The sequence below is a fragment of the Bos indicus genome, chromosome 11 (genome assembly GCF_029378745.1).
Source record: "Bos indicus isolate NIAB-ARS_2022 breed Sahiwal x Tharparkar chromosome 11, NIAB-ARS_B.indTharparkar_mat_pri_1.0, whole genome shotgun sequence".
Classification (NCBI taxonomy): Eukaryota; Metazoa; Chordata; class Mammalia; order Artiodactyla; family Bovidae; genus Bos; species Bos indicus.
Window position 1 is genome coordinate 11455065 of NC_091770.1, and position 18111 is coordinate 11473175.

Here is an 18111-nt window from a genome sequence, read left to right on the forward strand (position 1 = left end):
AGCTTAAGCAGGGAGTGGGATTGGCCAGGGGAAGCCACTGGGGATGTGAGGGATCCAGCAGACTTAATCACCACGAGAGGAGCAGGAGGGAGTCTCCTGGAGGTAAGAGTGCTTGTCCCCGTGAGTGAGACTTCCAGGGGGCTAGGCCCCACAACTGCACTCACGGTAGCATGAGCAGAGCAGTAGACATTTGAGAAAAAAAATCAGAAGAGCTACATTTGGTTTGAACAGTGTACATTCTTCTATCCCTCTTTCCTTCTTTTTATGTCTCAGTTTATTCTCTCTCTTATTAAATTTTCTTCTAATTGCCAAGGAAAGGAATTTTCATGACAGAAAAATTTTCAGAACACTATAAAGCAAAAAGAGGTACATAAAAATTCTTCAAAGTTCCACCACTCCGATATCATTATTGTAAAAATCTTGGTGTTATTGATTACAACTAATACTTGTTGAGCTCTTTCTAGATACAAGGCACTAAGACTTACCAGGCGTTATTTTATTTAGTCCCTGTGACATTAGTAGGTGAGTACTCTTTGCAACTCAACCTGGCAGATAGAGGAGGACACTGAGACATGGTCTAAGTAGAAGACAGACTGCAACATGAATAAGGGCAGGTGACAAGCAAGCTGAATGATAGGCGGTGTTCAATTTTTGTTGTACATATTTATGGTCTTAAAAAAAAGACCATAAACAAATATGGATTCCTGTTTCTTTTTACAAATATACTTTGAAGAAATTTTAAGTAAAATACAGTCATACTTAATATACTTTCTACAGGTCAAGTCATGTATTTGTGCTGGAGAAAGTAAAAAATACAAGTGATTGTAACAAAGAAAACAAAAATCATCTGTGATCCTCCCACCCGAAAGACCACCGTTTACATTTAGAATCTTTCCTCCATTCCTGGAATGAATTTAGAATTAGGGACATAGCTGCAGCTCCTAAACAGGCAACATCACCCAGGGAGCCTTTTAATGAGCTGGGAAGCCACATGAGCACGCACTGGAGGGTGTGAGTTACACTCGAGACCCTGAAGAACACTTCTGTCTGATGGCAGATGAGTTTGTTACAGACTGTAAGGTTAAACACTGCTCAAATTCTTTACAGACACCCCGGTGGCCGCGCAAGGGGAGCTGGACTTTCTCCCCAGAGATGCACGAGCTGGAGAAGTCATTTCCTGTCTGAGCCTCAGTTTCCTCATCTGTACAATGAGCTGCTACCTTTAGAAGAATGAGTGAATGCCAGCAGGGTTTCACTTCTGGGTTATCTGCTGCATTTTGGATGATTCCTGACACAGTTCCCACCCAGCTCTGGCACGAAAAACAAGAGGGCTGGTATTAATGAAAGAAGCTGGGGTCAGGGAACACCAAAGGCTTAAGGATGCCCAAAGGAGGGTGTGAGCGCTATTTCCCTGGAGGGCTGGGCCAGCCAAGCCGATTAGGGCCCCAGAGCAGCTGTGGGCAGAGGGAGGCCGCTGGGAGTGAGGAGATTCAAACGGCTCTTTCCCACCCTCTCCCCCACCAGCCTGCTCTGTGTAAAAATTCCAAACTCCCAATCAAACCCCCATCTCTTTCTTCTTTCATTCACCTGCCCATCTTCCTCTCCTCTTCTCTCCTTTTCTATCCAAACTCATAATTAATCGCTCAAGGCAAAAGTAATGAATGTTAATTGGCCATCTGTAGGAAGACTAATTAAAATCTACCACGCTGGGGTTTCAAACATACCTATAGCAACGGAGTGAATCGGGAATGAGGCGACAAGGGACTGAGGTAACAGCTGAAAGACTGCAAAACACCATTGGGCTTAGGTGTGAGGGAACAGCGCCAGAGAGGGGCCGAGACGCTGGAGAGGGAGAGGGGAGAGAAACTTGCTTGATTTGTTCTTACCACTGCAGGGCCTGGTGTTTTGTGGCTTTCTGTTTTGTATTTAACAAACACATTTACACATTTCCTTCTCACCGGACGTGGTTTAAGGGGTGGCTGGAGTTTGTCGACACACAGTTGTCGTTCCTCGGCCCCAGGCCTGAACACACCCCTTTTTCCAAGTACACTTGCCCCATGTCAAAATCACACACACACACACACACACCCCACACACTCCCACATATGCTGGCTGGTTAAATCTCTTGCACAACTTTGCACAGGTTCAGGCTTGTCACATTATACACTTGCACATTCAGTTATAACCTGAGAGCAACCCAGGGACATGTGGTGACACATAATCACATGTAATCATGTCTGCACACTGCTCTATGCATGTATGCTTTAAGTGTACAAGCCAACTGTCACGCAGATATGAAAGTGGGTGTGTACTCACAGTAATTTATACCTACACTCAAATTCACGTAATTGTCTTCTAGATACGCACAGATAGATACCCAGGCCCACAGTTGCATGCATATACTGTTACCTGGAAAGTTTTACATCAAAAGTTTTATACACAGGTATACTATGGTGACTTAGATGGTAAAGAATCTGTCTGAAATGCAGGAGACCCAGGTTCAATCCCTGGGTTGGGAAGATCCCCTGGAGAAGGGAATGGATACCCACACCAGTTTTCTTGTCTGGAGAATCCCATGGACACAGGAGCCTGGCGGGCTATAGTTCATGGGGTCACAAAGAATCGGACACGACTGAGTGGCTGACATTTTTCACGCATCGGTCAGTCAGTCAGTTCATTTGCTCAGTTGTGTCCGACTCTTTGGGACCCCATGAATCACAGCACGCCAGGCCTCCCTGTCCATCACCAACTCCCGGAGTTCACTCAGACTCACATCCATCGAGTCAGTGATGCCATCCAGCCATCTCATCCTCTGTCGTCCCCTTCTCCTCCTGCCCCCAATCCCTCCCAGCATCAGGGTCTTTTCCAATGAGTCAACTCTTCACATGAGGTGGCCAAAGTACTGGAGTTTCAGCTTCAGCATCATTCCTTCCAAAGAAATCCCAGGGCTGATCTTCAGAAAGGACTGGTTGGATCTCCTTGCAGTCCAAAGGACTCTCAAGAGTCTTCTCCAACACCACAGTTCAAAAGCATCAATTCTTCGGAGCTCAGCTTTCTTCACAGTCCAACTCTCACATCCATACATGACATAAGCAGAGCCAAATATTAATACTAAGGTGGCAAACAGGGACCCATACATACTTGGCTGGGGGCCAGGGCAGGCCTAAGTGTGATTCATATGTATCCACATATGTGCATACAGAGGCTCCGGCCCCAGGGAAGAACACACCCTGAATGACGACCACTCACCTTCTTGGGAACACAGGGCTGGAGCCACAGATGCAAGCACTCAGGCCTCATGTCCTTTTTCACTGCTTTGAGCAAAGTAGGCACCTACAACCTGCCTAGAATGGCCCATCCAACCTTCGGGCAGAAAGGATGGTGGATCTTGGGAAGGAGGGAGAGATGACTTGGGAGTTGGGACTGGCTTTGAGGAGGCAGGGCAGAGGTGGGGCTTCTGGCGAGTGGGATGGGTGGCAGGGCCTCTGGACTCTGCCTGTCTTGATGGGGTCAGTTATGTGGGTGTGGGGAGGCTTCCACCTCTGGGCCTGGCACTGTGAGAGGAACTCTGACCTGGGGCGGGGTGCCTTCCACCAGGGCTCCTATTCACTTAGACTGAGAAGGCTGCCCTCCTTTCTGAACAGATTTGGAGGACTCTTCCTCATGACTGTAAAATCCCTTTATGACAAGTGTAGATAAAAGCAGGAAGGAGTGCAAATGCACAGAAAAGAACTTCCTGACCCAGGGGCCAGGGGTAAGAGCTTCGAAAGGGTCAGTGAAGAGAAGGGGGCCAGCCTCCCCTGCTCCCCACCAGAAAAAGGTAAGCACCCTGGGCCTTAGTCCACACTCCCTGCTCAGGATCTGAGATTCTCAGACCTCTATGGCCCAGAGTCAGTGTCCCAGCACATCCCTAGGCCCAGCGGGGAATCCAGCTGGGAGAAGAGCCAGCCAGAGGAAGGCCACGGCTTTGGTGCTCCCAGAGGGAGCTGCAAGCTGGGTGCATCCCTGGAAGTCAGGAGTCAGCCACCGAAGGGATCCCGGCTCTAGCAAAAGGCTGCGAAGAACCCCTGAGGTCCAGGAATGACGGGCATACAGGAGGCTAACACTCACTACCACCCCTGTAGGATCCAGGGGGTTTGGCCACTCTTCCTCCCTACCGACAAGTAAGGACACCCAGTGGCTCCAATTGCCCAGGGCCGCATGGCTCTAAGAGGCTAAACCAGGCCACAGAAGCCAAGCCCGGTACTAGGCCTCTCCGTGTGCAGGCCGGGAGGGAGTGGGCCTGCTTCCCTGGGTGTGGACTTCCTGGAGAGCCTCCGGGTCCTTGGGGATCTCCCTCTGCCAGGCTGAGGGCCTCAGCATTCTCTGGGAGGAATAGGCGCACACATGCACACACTCTCACACTCACACACACAACCCTACGACAGCTTCTACATTTGGAGCTGACAGATGTGCAAGGTAACAGCTCGGTGCCGCCTGTGCAGCTGAGGCCCCACGTCAGAGTGGGATTATTTCCAGCGAGGCTCAGGGCGGCTGCATGAGCGCAGGCCCGGGTGTGTGTGAGTGTGTGAGTGCGTGTGAGGGAAAGACAGAGAGAGTGTGTGTGTGTATGTGGTTTCTCTTACTCTCTCCTTCCATCTAAATCTGTCTCACTATGTTGCAAACCGTTGTCTGTTTTCCTCCCTGTGTTTCTCTGTCTTCCTCTTCTGTCCTGTTCATGCTGTCTCAGCCATTCACCCTTGCCGTCTGAGTTTTGTCGTCTCGACCTGGATGCTTCAGAGAAGAGAGAAGACGCGCCTCCCCTCGACTCCCTCATTTAGCGCATCCCTTTCCTGTCACTCCCAGCAGGCCCCGAGGACGGACTCTTAGAGAAAGCCCATTTCGTCTCAGAGGACGATGCAGCTGTCCCTGCCCTGCGCACAGGGTGCCTGCCTGGGGGATAGGGTGGTGGAAGCTGGGGTGGTCATGAGGCTGGGAGCAGCTCCCCGCCTGACTCCTCGCCGTGGTCACTGTCTTCAGGCTTGGCCTTCTTCTCCTACTGAGCCAGCTCACCCCGCTGCTCGTCACTTATGTGCAGGCCTCCTTTGCTTCCCAAATGTTCTGTCTCCCTTTTGTTATTCCCAACTCCCAGCATAAGCTCAGCCTACCCATGGCCCTGGGCTGACCCCAAACCTGGACTCACAATGACCCTGACCTTGGCCACATATTAATCCTTAATTCTGACCTAGACTAACCCCAACTCTTAAGCCTGACTCTGTCTCTTGAACTTCCCCTTCTTTGAGGGGTTAGCTCCTTTGATCTCTGCCAGTATCACCTGAGTTTACAAGGTTCACAGCTCACCTTTTAAATTAGTTAATTAATTTTTACAGCTCATTTTTTAGTACTGTAGCATTGGAGTAGGGACATACTTGGACCCACTGAATTGGAATCTGTAGTAAAGGAGGAACAATGGAGGAGTGATTTTTTTTTTTTTACCTTTCTTGGTGATTCTGACACAGGCCAGTCCTACCCATGTCCGCAATACACACATGAGGGCTTGCCTTTAGGGATTCCAAGGGGAATCCAAGGAGGTGGGGTTTAACCCCCACATAGGGAAGGTTGGGGTGGGTGGAGGCTTAACTGCCAGGCACCAGTCATCACACCCAGCCCTTTTAAATGCTTCACTCAACCCCTGGCAGTGGGCCACTACAGCATTCACTTGCTCATTCATTCATTCATCCATTCACTCATCATCAAAGACTCAACAAGGCCTCAAAGAATTAGGTCTGCGTAAGGTCTCCGGGATACACACAGCCCCTTGAGCCTTGGATCCCTGGGGTCAAACTGGGCCTTGGAAGGGCAGGACCTGACAGGAAAGGACTCCACAGCAGCTGGACCAAGACCTGAACCAGAGTATGGACCAGACAGATTTCCGCGGCCCCAAGAGGAGGCACGGGTCTCAAAAGTGGGACCCAGGCCCCTCTCTTCCCTTGTCCTGGGGTTGGGGATGAGGGACATGGGCCTGTGGGCTAAGAGACCACTAGACAGCTTGCAGGCCGGTCAGCTGAGGAATCATCTGAGCCCCTGGAATCAGCTGGAGGTAGGCCTGAGAGGTGGATCCCTCAAAGGAAAAAAGAGGCTTCCTTTTCCCTTCCTCCCTTTTCCCAACCACTTCCTGAAAGTCAAAGGTCAGGACCCTCTCAGCTCACACTAAGGGCAGTTAGAGCTGTGGGGTTGGGGGAAATGGGAGACAGAGGGGAGGGTAGGGGAGTCTTGCTGGAGTGGGATAATTTGGGGTGGGAGTGGGAAGGTGGGCTTTACTTCAAGTCTGAGGGAATGTCTAGCGTTTAGCACTGCCTCCCAGCACTGCAGGCAGAAGACCTTGGGGCTGGGGCAGAGAAGCAACGACAGCTCACTCTCTCCTCCGTCCAGCTACCCTCTAACCCCATCTTCAGTGGCCCCAGAGGCTCCCAGTGAGTCCTCGGCTAACCTCCCCGCAAGCTGCCTGGTGTCTTCAGACCCATGCCCCTCTGCGCTACCCCATCACTGTGTGATGCTGCGGGGGCCCCACCCCGGTGACTGGCAGTGCTTTCACCCCCATCCCTGCCACCGCACAGGACCCCGGTGAGGTCCTGTGGTGAGGGCGCAAGGCTGGGCACTGGGAGCGGGAATTACTGCACATACGTCTGCACAGGAGGCCGTGTTCTGCGGGGAGAGGCTGGGCGAGAGGAGGCTGGAGGCAGCAAGCCCGAGCCCAGCTCTGAGGTGAGACCCCGGGGAGAGCTGGTGGCACCTTGCCCTAAGAGTGGTCCTGAGGCCAGGTAGGAACAGCTGCTCACATCCAGCCTTGGCCAAACAGTGGACTCAGGCACTAGGCTGAGTGCTAGGGGACATGCTTCGCCCACTCAGGGGACAAAGGAGAGGAATTGGGGGTGGACAGGGAGCTTCTGACCAATCCAACCCCTGCTGGTCATGCTCATGGACAGAGGTGGGTGCTGGGGCTCCCTGGGGTGTGCCTGGAGTATTCCCATCCCCCACTCCCACAGGCCAGCTGCTGGCCTCCAGCTCAGGGGTATTAAACACAAAACCGAAAAACTACCAGCTCATTCAGGCCACAGACAAAGAAACCTTGTTTGTCTTTAGGCTAATCTGAGGCCCGCCGGCCAGCAGCTGAGCTCTGGGCACGTGCAGGCATGTATTGTGTGTGCGTTCGAGTGCGCTCATGTGTGTGGTAGCCAAGGACAGGCCGTGCACTCTAAGAACACACATGGCTGTCCCTGAGGTGGCAGGAAGGCCTCCCTGCCCCAGGGGTGCAGGACCTGAGAGGCTGAGTCCAGCCCAAGAAGCAAGGCCTGGGAAATCCCTATGGTCAGAGCACAGGGATCACTACAGAGGCCAGGAGGACCCGCCGGGGAGAGTGATCCCAGCTCTTTCTGCCTCCCCAGCTTCCTGGGGGCCCCTGAGAGTCCAGAAAAGTACAGGCAGAGAGGAAGGTCTAGGGTTTCGAAGGCTCTCAAATCCCCCAACTCCGAGCTGAGAGGATGTCAGGCGGGAGTGTGTTGCCACCTTGTGGGGACATGTGGTACTTCTCCCTAAGTCTTGGTCAACCAGCTTCCTGGGGAGGGAGATAGCCCCACCGCACATCATACATTTTGCTGGTGCCGACTGCCCTTACATTCCCCTGGGAGCAAGAGGCCAGGCGAGATCTGTCCCACACTCACCAGACTGTGGTCCAGCCCCAGCCACAGAGGCCAATCTGAGAACTGCAGATGCAGCCTAACCACATTTGAAGCACCTTAGAGAAAAGTTTGCAAGAAAGAATCTTAGAGCTCATCTACTCTAAGGAAACTGAAGCCCAGAGACAAGCCCCTGCCCAAGGTCCACAGCATCTCTATCATAGAGGGAAGCGAGACTGAGGGTTCGACTCCAAGCCTCAAGCATTTTCCTGAAGGTCCGGTGAATCCAGGACAAGCTGTCCGGACAGAATCCCAGCCTGAGAGGCCAGGATTACAGGGGGTGCGGTGAGGGCTCTCGCCACAGGAATGGAAGGGGCATCTGAGCCACACGATGAGGCTATGCATGCTCTGGATCTTGAGTTGCTCAAGTTGTGTCCGACTCCTTGTGACCCCATGGACTGTAGCCTGCCAGGGTCCTCTGTCCATAGAATTCTGCAAGCAAGAATACTGGAATGGGTTGCCATTTCCTTCTCCAGGGTATCTTCCTGACCCAGGGATCGAACCCAGGTGGCTCCTTTACTGGGGACCCATTAGGGACACCCCATCTTGATATTAAAAGGCAATAAATATCAGCTTCTGTGGCCACTCAGTGCGGCGCCAGCACTGTGCTGAACAGTTACAAACATTAGGTCATTTACTACTCATGATGCCCCTTTGAGGGAGGCACCATTATAATCCGCTTTTTTCAGATAGGGAAACTGAAACAAGAGGAGTAACCTGCCCTGGGTGGCAGAGCAGGGATCTGAGAACAGTGCCTTTGATTCCACTGAGGGCAAAGGCTCAGCTGGGTGAAGAAAGCGCATGAGTTGCTCCCTCCCTCCTAGGGAACCCAGCAGGGCACGGCCAGCTCTAGCTCAGGGCCTGCCTCCACAAGGACCAGTGTTGCCTCTGGTTCCCCAGGAGGCATGGCCTCAGTGCGCCCTCTGCTGTGCACGAGGAGGAACAAAGAGATCTGTCCGGCAATCAGAGGCAGGGCTGAGGCCCGAGATGGCTGGCAGGGACCATGGTCTCTGACCGAATAAGGAACAGGGACAGAGGGCTGCCTGGCTGTAGACCACCACCACCACAGAGCTCTCAGCCTGGCCCACACCTCCTGATCTGCAGAAGGAGCACACCCTTGGTTTCTCAGGGTTTTTTCCTCTTAGAATCTTGTCTACTTTCCATAAAGGCATGTTGGTCCTATGTCCAATCCCCTGAGGATCAGGTCTGTGGGGCAGATGAATGTTACCAGGAGGGCCCACGACAGGTCCACTGAAGATCTGGGATCCATCCAAGCATTGCCATGTGGGTAAAGGGCAGAATTGGGAATCTAAGAGAGCCAGGGAAACCACCTTTCCCCAAGGGCGGGGGAGCTCTGAGTCAGGCCCTAAAGGCTGGATACCCTTTGAATAGGTCAAGGGTGAGGAAAGGGTATAAGACTAGGGTAAGAATAGGAAAGGCATAAAGGAGGCACAGGTGTCTGGGCCAGTCACCTAGGACTTTGTTTGAACCTGGGTTTGCTACTGAGGGGCGCTCCGTGAGAAGAGGCAGACAGCCCCAAGATGCCCCAAGACATGAGGGCAATACCCCAAGTTTGGATTAACTGCCTCAGGAACACCCCTTGGGTCGAGGAAACCAGGGAGTTAGTCATAGGACCTGTATCAGAAGAGAAAGCAGGTATTAACAAAGGACAATCCACATTTTATTTGTATCTGCCTTTAACATGTAAAAAACTCTCAGGCTCCTTTCCCCCATCTGGTGGATAGATGGCAGATTCTGGAGGGAGGAAGCATCAGAATGAGGACACAGAGTTCAAGTGAAGGTCTTGCTACCCTGGGCAAAGAGCATCCCTGTGGGCTGGGACTTGCGCTGTCCTCCTATCCCTCCAGGCCATCTGTCAATCTACGTGGGTCCTCCTGTTTGACACTAGCTCATCCCTCCTTCCCCATGGACCGTCATGGGCCAGAGACCCATCCTCCTTTTCTCAGTGTTTTTAGCTTCCTGTCCTAGTTTTCCCATCCCTAAAATTCTATTTCTAGGGAGAAAGAACACCAACAGCCATAACTTGTCTCTCCCAAGTTCACTCCTAACTCAGGGTGGTCAATACAGATATCTGAAAACTGGGAACTCCAGCCACCCAGGGCTCTCACAGTTGGTTGGATCTGAGGGCAGGGCAGTAAGTAAGCATGAGTGCTTATCTGTGTAAGGTAGGGTTGGCAGCGCCACTGTGGCAGCATGTAGGGAGGCACAGGGCTCCTGGGTGTGCCTGTAAGAAGGGGAAGAGAGCCCCTAAAACCAAGGGCATGGTCTTATTCATCGTAGAAGTCAATATGGGCTCCAGACTCGAACTTGTCATTTTGCAGCAAGCTCAGAAGTTTCTGGGCTGATATCTTGCAATCCACAAGTTCCCCCTTTCTCTTCAGCTCCTGCAGGCTTTTTCGCAAGTCTGGGTCCACAGAGGTCTCCCGGGCTAACTGCTGCATGTCAGTGTCCAGGGGACCTAGGGGATGAAGAGCAGAAGATGAGGGGACATGACTGAGGCAGGGGCCCCTGATCTATGTGTGGAGTTGGGTGGAGTCAGGTCTGGCCAGAGGCAATACCTCACCTTGGCTGACATGTGGTCAGCATCACCAAAGGCTCCACACTTCACTATCGAGCTCCAGGCTCATCCAGTGTCCACTGAACACGGTCCCCTTAGACTACCAAATCTACAGATTCACGCTACCCCATCACTCCCCCTCAAAGTCCCAGAGCAGAGAGAGACACTCTCCCTGTGGGAGGAGAATGAAGTGAGCAACCAACTTCTCAAGGGCTCCCGAGCCAGCCCGCTCCAGCACCAGGTCAACTCCCATGGCTGTAGGTGGCTCCCTGTGCCTTCCCAAAAAGTCTACAAACAATAGGTGCTGGAGAGGCTGTGGAGAAAAGGGAACGCTCTGCACTGTTGGTGGGAATGTAAATTGATACAGCCACTATGGAAGACGGTGTGGAGATTCCTTAAAAAACTAGGAATAAAACCACCATATGACCCAGCAGCTAAAGTAATGCTAGTAAAGTAATGCTCAATATTCTCCAGGCCAGGCTTTAGCAATACATGAACCGTGAACTTCCAGATGTTCAAGCTGGTTTTAGAAAAGGCAGAGGAACCAGAGACCAAATTGCCAACATCCGCTGGATCATGGAAAAAGCAAGAGAGTTCCAGAAAAACATCTATTTCTGCTTTATTGACTATGCCAAAGCCTTTGACTGTGTGCATCACAATAAACTATGGAAAATTCTGAAAGAGATAGGAATACCAGACCACCTGACCTGCCTCTTGAGAAACTTGTATGCAGGTCAGGAAGCAACAGTTAGAACTGGACATGGAACAAGAGACTGGTTCCAAATAGGAAAAGGAGTACGTCAAGGCTGTATATTGTCACCCTGCTTATTTAACTGCTATGCAAAGTACATCATGAGAAACGCTGGGCTGGAAGAAGCACAAGCTGGAATCAAGATCGCTGGGAGAAATATCAATAACCTCAGATATGCAGATGACACCACCCTTATGGCAGAAAGTGAAGAGGAACTAAAGAGCCTCTTGATGAAAGTGAAAGAGGAGGGAAAAATTTGGCTTAAAGCTCAACATTCAGAAAACGAAGATCATGGCATCTGGTCCCATCACTTCATGGGAAATAGATGGGGAAACAGTGGAAACAGCATCAGACTTTATTTTTGGGGGCTCCAAAATCACTGCAGATGGTGACTGCAGCCATGAAATTAAAAGACGCTTACTCCTTGGAAGAAAAGTTATAACCAACTAGATAGCATATTGAAAAGCAGAGACATTACTTTGCCAACAAAGGTTCGTCTAGTCAAGGCTATGGTTTTTCCAGTGGTCATGTATGGATGTGAGAATTGGACTGTGAAGAAAGCTGAGCGCCAAAGAATTGATGCTTTTGAACTGTGGTGTTGGAGAAGACTCTTGAGAGTCCCTTGGACTGCAAGGAGATCCAACCAGTCCATCCTAAAGGAGATCAGCCCTGGGATTTCTTTGGAAGGAATGATGCTAAAGCTGAAACTCCAGTACTTTGGCCACCTCATGCGAAGAGTTGACTCATTGGAAAAGACCCTGATGCTGGGAGGGATTGGGGGCAGGAGGAGAAGGGGATGACAGAGGATGAGATGGCTGGATGGCATCACTGACTCGATGGACGTTGAGTCTGAGTGAACTCCGGGAGTTGGTGATGGACAGGGAGGCCTGGCGTGCTGCGATTCATGGGGTTGCAAAGAGTCAGACACGACTGAGCGACTGAACTGAACTGAACTGAACTGATGACCCAGCAATCCCACTCCTAGCTTGGTTTCCTACCCTGAGGAAACCAAAATTGAAAAAGACACATGCATCCCATTGTTCATTGCAGCCATATTTACAATAGCTAGAACATCGAAGCAACCTAGGTGTCCATCGACAGATGAATGGATTAAGAAGTTGTGGTACATATATACAATGGAATATTACTCAGCCATAAAAAGGAATGCATTTGAGTCAATTCTAATGAGGTGGATGAACCTAGAGCCTATCATACAGAGTGAAGTAAGTCAGAAAGAGAAAGAGAAATACCGTATAATAACGCTTATGTACGGAATCTAGAAAAATGGTACTGAAGAATTTATTTGCAGGGCAGCAATGGAGAAACAGACATAGAGAATAGATTTATGGACATGGGGAGAGACGGGGAGAGGGGAGGAGAGGGTGAGATGTATGGAGAGAGTAACATGGAAACTTCATTACCGTATGTAAAACAGATAGCCAACCGGAATTTGCTGTATGGCTCAAGAAACTCAAACAGGAGCTCTGTATCAACCTAGAGGGGTGGGATGGGGAGGGAGATGGGAGGGAGGGTCTAAAGGGAGCAGACATATGTATACCTATGGCTGACTCATGTTGAGATTTGACAGAAAACAACAAAATTCTGTGCAGCAATTACCTTTCAATTAAAAAATAAATAAATTTATAGAAAAGTCTACAAACAATAAATGTTGGAGAGGGTGTGGAGAAAAGGGTTAGAACCCTCTTGCACTGTCAGTGGGAATGTAAACTGATACAGTCACTATGCAAGACGGTATGGAGAGTCCTTAAAAACTAGGAATAAAACCACCATATGACCCAGTAATCCCACTATTAGGCATATACCCTGAAGAAACCAAAATTGAAAAAGACACATGTACCCCAATGTTCTTAGCAGTACTATTTACAATAGCTAGAACATGGAAGCAACCTAGATGTCCACTGACAGATGAATGGATAAAGAAGCTGTGGTACATATACACAATGGAATATTACTCAGCTATAAAAAGGAACGTATTTGGGTCAGTTCTAATGAGGTGGATAAACCTAGAGCCTATTATACAGGGTGAAGTTAAGTCAGAGAGAGAAAGACAAATATCATATATTAATGCATATATATGCAGTCTAGAAAGATGGTACCAATGAATTTATCTGCAGGGCACCAACAGAGAAACAGATAGAACAGACTTATGGACATGGTGGGGGGAAGGAAGGAGAGGGTGAGATGTATGGAGAGTAACATGGAAACTTACATTACCATATGTAAAACAGATAGCCAATGGGAATTTGGTGTATGGCTCAGGGAACTCAAACAGGGGCTCTGTATCAACCTACAGGGGTGGGATGGGGAGGGAGATGGGAGAAGGGTTCAAGAGGGAGAGGATATGTACATCTATGGCTGATTCATGTTGATATCTGGCAGAAAACAACAAAATTCTGTAATTATCCTTCAATTAAAATTAACTAATAGAAAGAAAGAAATGATAGCTGACAACTTCCCAAATCTCTAGGGAGATTTGTACATCTAAGTTTATGAAGCTATTATTTCAACCCCAAATTATCTTCTCCAAGACATCAGGACTAGATGGTTTCACTGGTAAATTGTGTCTATCTTTTATGCCAATCCCATACTAGTTTGATTACTGTGGCTTTGTAATATAGTTTGAAATCAAGCAGCATGATGCTGGGGATCTTTGTTCTTCTTTCTCAAGACTGCTTTGGCTATTGAGAGTTTTCTGTGGTTCCATATATATTTTAGAATTGCTTGTTCTATTTCTGTGAAAAATGCCACTGGAAACTTGATAGAGATCGCATTAAATCTGTAGATTGAGTTGGATAGTATTGACATTTTAACAATATTAATTTACCCAATCCATGAACATGGCATCTTTCCATTTTATATTTTCTTGAGATTCTTTCATCAATGTCTTATAGTTTTTGGTGTACAAGTCTTTTATGTCCTTCGTTAAATTTATTCCTTGGTATTTTATTCTTTTGGATGCAATTGTAAATGGGACTGTTAATTTCTTTTCCTGATACTTCATTATTAGTGTATAGAAATGTAACTGATTCTTTACATTGTTTTCTCTATTAAGATGATCATACAAATTTTATCTTTTGTTATTGTGGTGTATTACACTGATTTATTTGTAGATGTTGAAACATCCTTGCATCCCTAGGATAAATCCCACTTGATCATGGTATACAATCTTCTTAAAGTATTTTTGAATTTGGCTCACTAACAATTTTGCTGAGGATTTATGCATCTATGCTCATCAAGGATTTTGGCTTATAATTTTCCTTCCTTGTAGTGTCCTTGTCTGATTTTAGTATCAGGATAAAGTTAGCCCCAAAAAGTGAGTTTGGAGAGCGTTCCCACCTTTACATCCGCTTATCCGGCATGCCTTCCACCTGCTGATATGGAAGCAGCCCTCAAGATCAATGTCCAGTTTAGCTGCCTCCAATAAAGCCATCCCTGGTCACACCACCAGAAAGTGCTTCCTTCTTGAACTCTTACAAGTTCACTGATTTTATTTTTAAAAAACATTTATTTATTTATTTGGCTGTGTCGGGTCTTAGTTGTGGCATGTGGATTTTCAATCTCCACTGCAGCATGCTAGATCTTTTAGTGGTGACACGTAGGATCTTTCAGTCATGACAAGTGTGGTCTTCAGTTGCGGCACGTGAACTCTCAGTTGTGGTATATAGTATCTAGTTCCTGAACCAGGATCAAACCCAGGCCCCCTGCATTGGGAGCACAGAGTCTTAGCCACTGAACTACCAGAGAAATCCCTATAAGTACTTTCTCACCTGGGGAACCACAGTACCCCAGAATTTGGAGTCAATGGACCTCATGGGCAGAAAATCAAGGAATCTTGGACGTCGAAGAACCACCCTCCTGATCCTCAAATGTCTTTCAATCAAATATCAGTGCATCCCCAGTAAGAAGGGATTTGGTCCCTTTCCAAACAGCCCTTTCCATCTTTGGACACCTGTTAGGACATTCTTCCAGAGACTTAAACAAAAACCCAACTGGTCTCTGCCTTCATTCAGGCCCTAAGAGCCCCACAAAAAAGTTCAACCTTCTCACAATGTCCAAGAGAGCTCCCTGAGACGTAAACCAGTCACATGGCATTCTGGAGTTTGTTCTGTTCCTGACTTTGGTTTCCACTTGCTCTCTGTTGCCTGAGTCTGAGGCTGAGCTCAGAGTGGGTGCTACATTGAATGTCAGCTGCAAGAATAACCGTATATATTTGGGAGGAAGAGAGGGAGGGCTGGGTCCTAGAGATCATGAGGAAGTAGACATGGCACCGATCAGACCTTGGAGGCGAGGCTTGATTGGGCTATGCTGCATCTGGGTTTTGATCAGGTTAATCTACCTCTTTGCCCCTAGGGTTCCTAGGGGAAAAGACTACTGGATCTCCACCTAAATTGCTCAGACATCATAAACCATCTTCCAGTTCCAGCAACCTCAAGCCTAGAATAGAAGCCTCACTCTTAAGAAAGGGGTATAGTAGCATCACGGTAGAGAGAAACCAGGCCAACCGTCACAAGGCACCCCCCTCCTTTAAATTTCATGAGAATGGGGCTCTATCTTATTTATCACAGCATCCCCCAGTGTTCCAGCACAGTTCAGCACGGGATGGTCAGCATTCAACAATGTCTGTCTGCTCTGCATTCAACCAACATTCACTGCAGACTGGCTTAGTGGAGCGCTGTGTGAGAAGCTGGGACAGAAAGATGAATAGTGCATAATCCCTGCCTTCAAGGCTTTCCTATGCAGAGAGAGACTAAACACATTAACATAATACAGTATGATAAGTCCTATTTAACAAACGCTAACAATTAGATAGTCCTTCACAGTTTGGGATCACTTCTACAAGTTTGACCTCATTCAGTCCTACAAAGGGCCCTGTGAAACAGGTAACATCTTCCCTATTTCACGTGAAGAAATGAGGCACAGGCCTGGAATTCAAATCCTAAAATCCTAATCATCTCTCAGACTCTAATATCTCAGACTTCCTGTCCCCATCCTCAAGTCCAGGCAGCTCCCCACTCTCACCCATATCCACTAACTACAGCTTCCTGCCCCCACCAGCCCTAACTTTCTTGGAGCCTGTATTTCCCTTAAGGAGTGATGGGTCAGGATTCAAGGACAATCTACTCTATGGGGCCTTTCCTGGAGGAGACAGAGAGGGCTCCTAGCCCAGTCCCCGAAGGGTAAGCTGCCAGTTCTGAGAACATGGATGGCAGTAAAGCCTCACCTACCTGGGCCATAGCTCAGCACCCTCACGCTAGGTTCCTCCGCCGCCAGGACCTGGAACATCATGTTACGGGCAGCCTTCCCAGCACAGTACAGTCCCCAGCCCTTGAAGGGCTGCAGGGCACAGATGGACGAGATGTTAACCACAGTCCTGCTGAGGCCAGGACTGTCCGGGAAGGCCTTCAGGATACTGGAAGTCAGGCAGAGCGTGGAAGTCAAGTTCAGAGTCCAGTAGTTGTTCACTTCAGTTGGGTCAGTCAGGTCCACCCAACGTTTGGATACATCTCCAAGAGTGCCTGAAAAACCAGACCTTACGAATCACCCAGTGCCAGGCGGGGTTCTCTCTTCTCCCAGCCCTTTTCAAATTCATTCAGACACCCGCTTCCCAACCACAGCTAAAGGAGTCTCTCTAGGGCTTCTGAAGATGGCTCCCTCTTCCCAGACCTGCAGACTGACGTACCTGGGGAACCCCCATACCCGAAGCTTCAAACTGAGAAGGCGCATGCTCTGCTCTGGGGCTGGGTTTAGGGGAACTCTGGGGGCCATTTGGGTAAGTGGGGGAAATTTACAACTGCGGAGAGACTCCATGCCCTAACTCAGGTCTCCGCCAGAGGGCGCTGAACAAGAGGATCAGAAAAGTTCTACAGGCATTCTGGAACAAATGGCGCTGAAACAGGAAGGGGGGCGGAGTGGAGAAGCGGGGAGAATGAGCCGCCGAGGCAGCACTAGGTCTTCCTCCACACCTCGCTGAAACTAGGACTTCCAGGCGTCTTTTCTGGCTCCTAGGAGTCACCTTTAAAGTTCCAAGAAGCGAGGGGGATGAAAGAGAGGGAAAACAGAACAGGACGCTAAGCAGTATTCCAAGCGCTCACGGGCCAACGGGCGTCTTACCCGCATTGTTGATGAGCAGCACTCGCTGCAGGCCTTCGGGCCTGGGGAGGTCGCACAGAGCACCGACCAGTTGCTGCAAGCCGGTCTCGGCGCCCAGGTCGGCGGGCACCCGCACGATACGCAGACCCGGCCACTCGGCGCCCAGCTCGGTCTCCAGCTGCCGCAGGGCCTCGTCATTGCGGGCGCTTAGGACCAGCACGGAGCGAGGCGACATCAGCGGGGCCAGGACTTGGGCCAGCGTCCGTCCGAAGCCCCGGGAAGCCCCAGTCAGCACGCATAAGGTGCGCCCCAGGCCGCCCACCTTGCCGACGCTGCCCTCCATGCCTCCTACCTGCTAGCTGGAGCCGCTACCATGACTCGGCAGGGGGCGGGGCGGCCGCGGAGGGAGGAGGAGGAGGCAGCGCCCGGCGAGGGGGGGAACCTAAGGAGAGCCCCGGGGCACGCTTTTCCTTGGTCGCAGGCGGTTAAAGTGGAGGCGACTGCAAAATTAGAGCGCGAAGAGACTAAATCCGAGGCAGGCCCCCCACAGGAAATCTTAGCCCAATGCGGACCGCGGGCCTCATCCTTTGCCCTGCAAACCCATCAGTGCCCCTATGGAATTCATTCTCCTCCCGAGTTCAGACCTAACTTCCTTGTGTAAGAGATTAAGTGTTCGTCGCTCAGTCGTGCACGACTCTTTGCGACCCCATGGACTGCAGCCCGCCAGGCTCCTCTGTCCATGAGATTTTCCAGGCAAGAAGAATGGAGTGGGTTGCCATTTCCTTCTCTGGAGGATCTTCCAACCCAGGGATCGAACCCAGGTCTCCTGCACTGCAGGCAGATCTTTTACCAACTGAGCTACATGGGAAGCGCAGTTTAAGTGATTACCTCCAGGTTAAGCCATCTTGCTTCTTGCTAGACACCTCTGCATGTGCCAGTGTAGGGACTGGGGTCCG

General features: G+C 49.9%; 1 protein-coding gene across 1 annotated transcript; it reads right to left on the reverse strand.

Moving 5' to 3' along the window:
- Positions 1–9374: 9374 nt before the first annotated feature.
- On the reverse strand, positions 9375–17750 carry SPR (sepiapterin reductase). The gene is made up of 3 exons (XM_019969939.2): positions 17177–17750; positions 16291–16581; positions 9375–10194 (listed from the first exon to the last, which is right to left on the reverse strand). The coding sequence occupies exons 1-3, from the start codon at positions 17496–17498 to the stop codon at positions 10004–10006; spliced, it is 804 nt and encodes a 267-aa protein (XP_019825498.2). The 5' UTR covers positions 17499–17750; the 3' UTR covers positions 9375–10003.
- Positions 17751–18111: the final 361 nt, after the last annotated feature.

What these genes read in the sequence shown, in the direction of transcription:
- SPR (XM_019969939.2), bottom strand. Translation starts at nt 17,498, where the DNA reads ATGGAGGGCAGCGTCGGCAAGGTGGGCGGCCTGGGGCGCACCTTATGC. An exon ending in GCTGCTCATCAACAATGCGG is followed by an intron (nt 16,582 to 17,176) that starts GTAAGACGCCCG and finishes CTGGTTTTTCAG; the next exon opens with GCACTCTTGGAGATGTATCC. An exon ending in GGTGCTGAGCTATGGCCCAG is followed by an intron (nt 10,195 to 16,290) that starts GTAGGTGAGGCT and finishes TTCATCCCCTAG; the next exon opens with GTCCCCTGGACACTGACATG.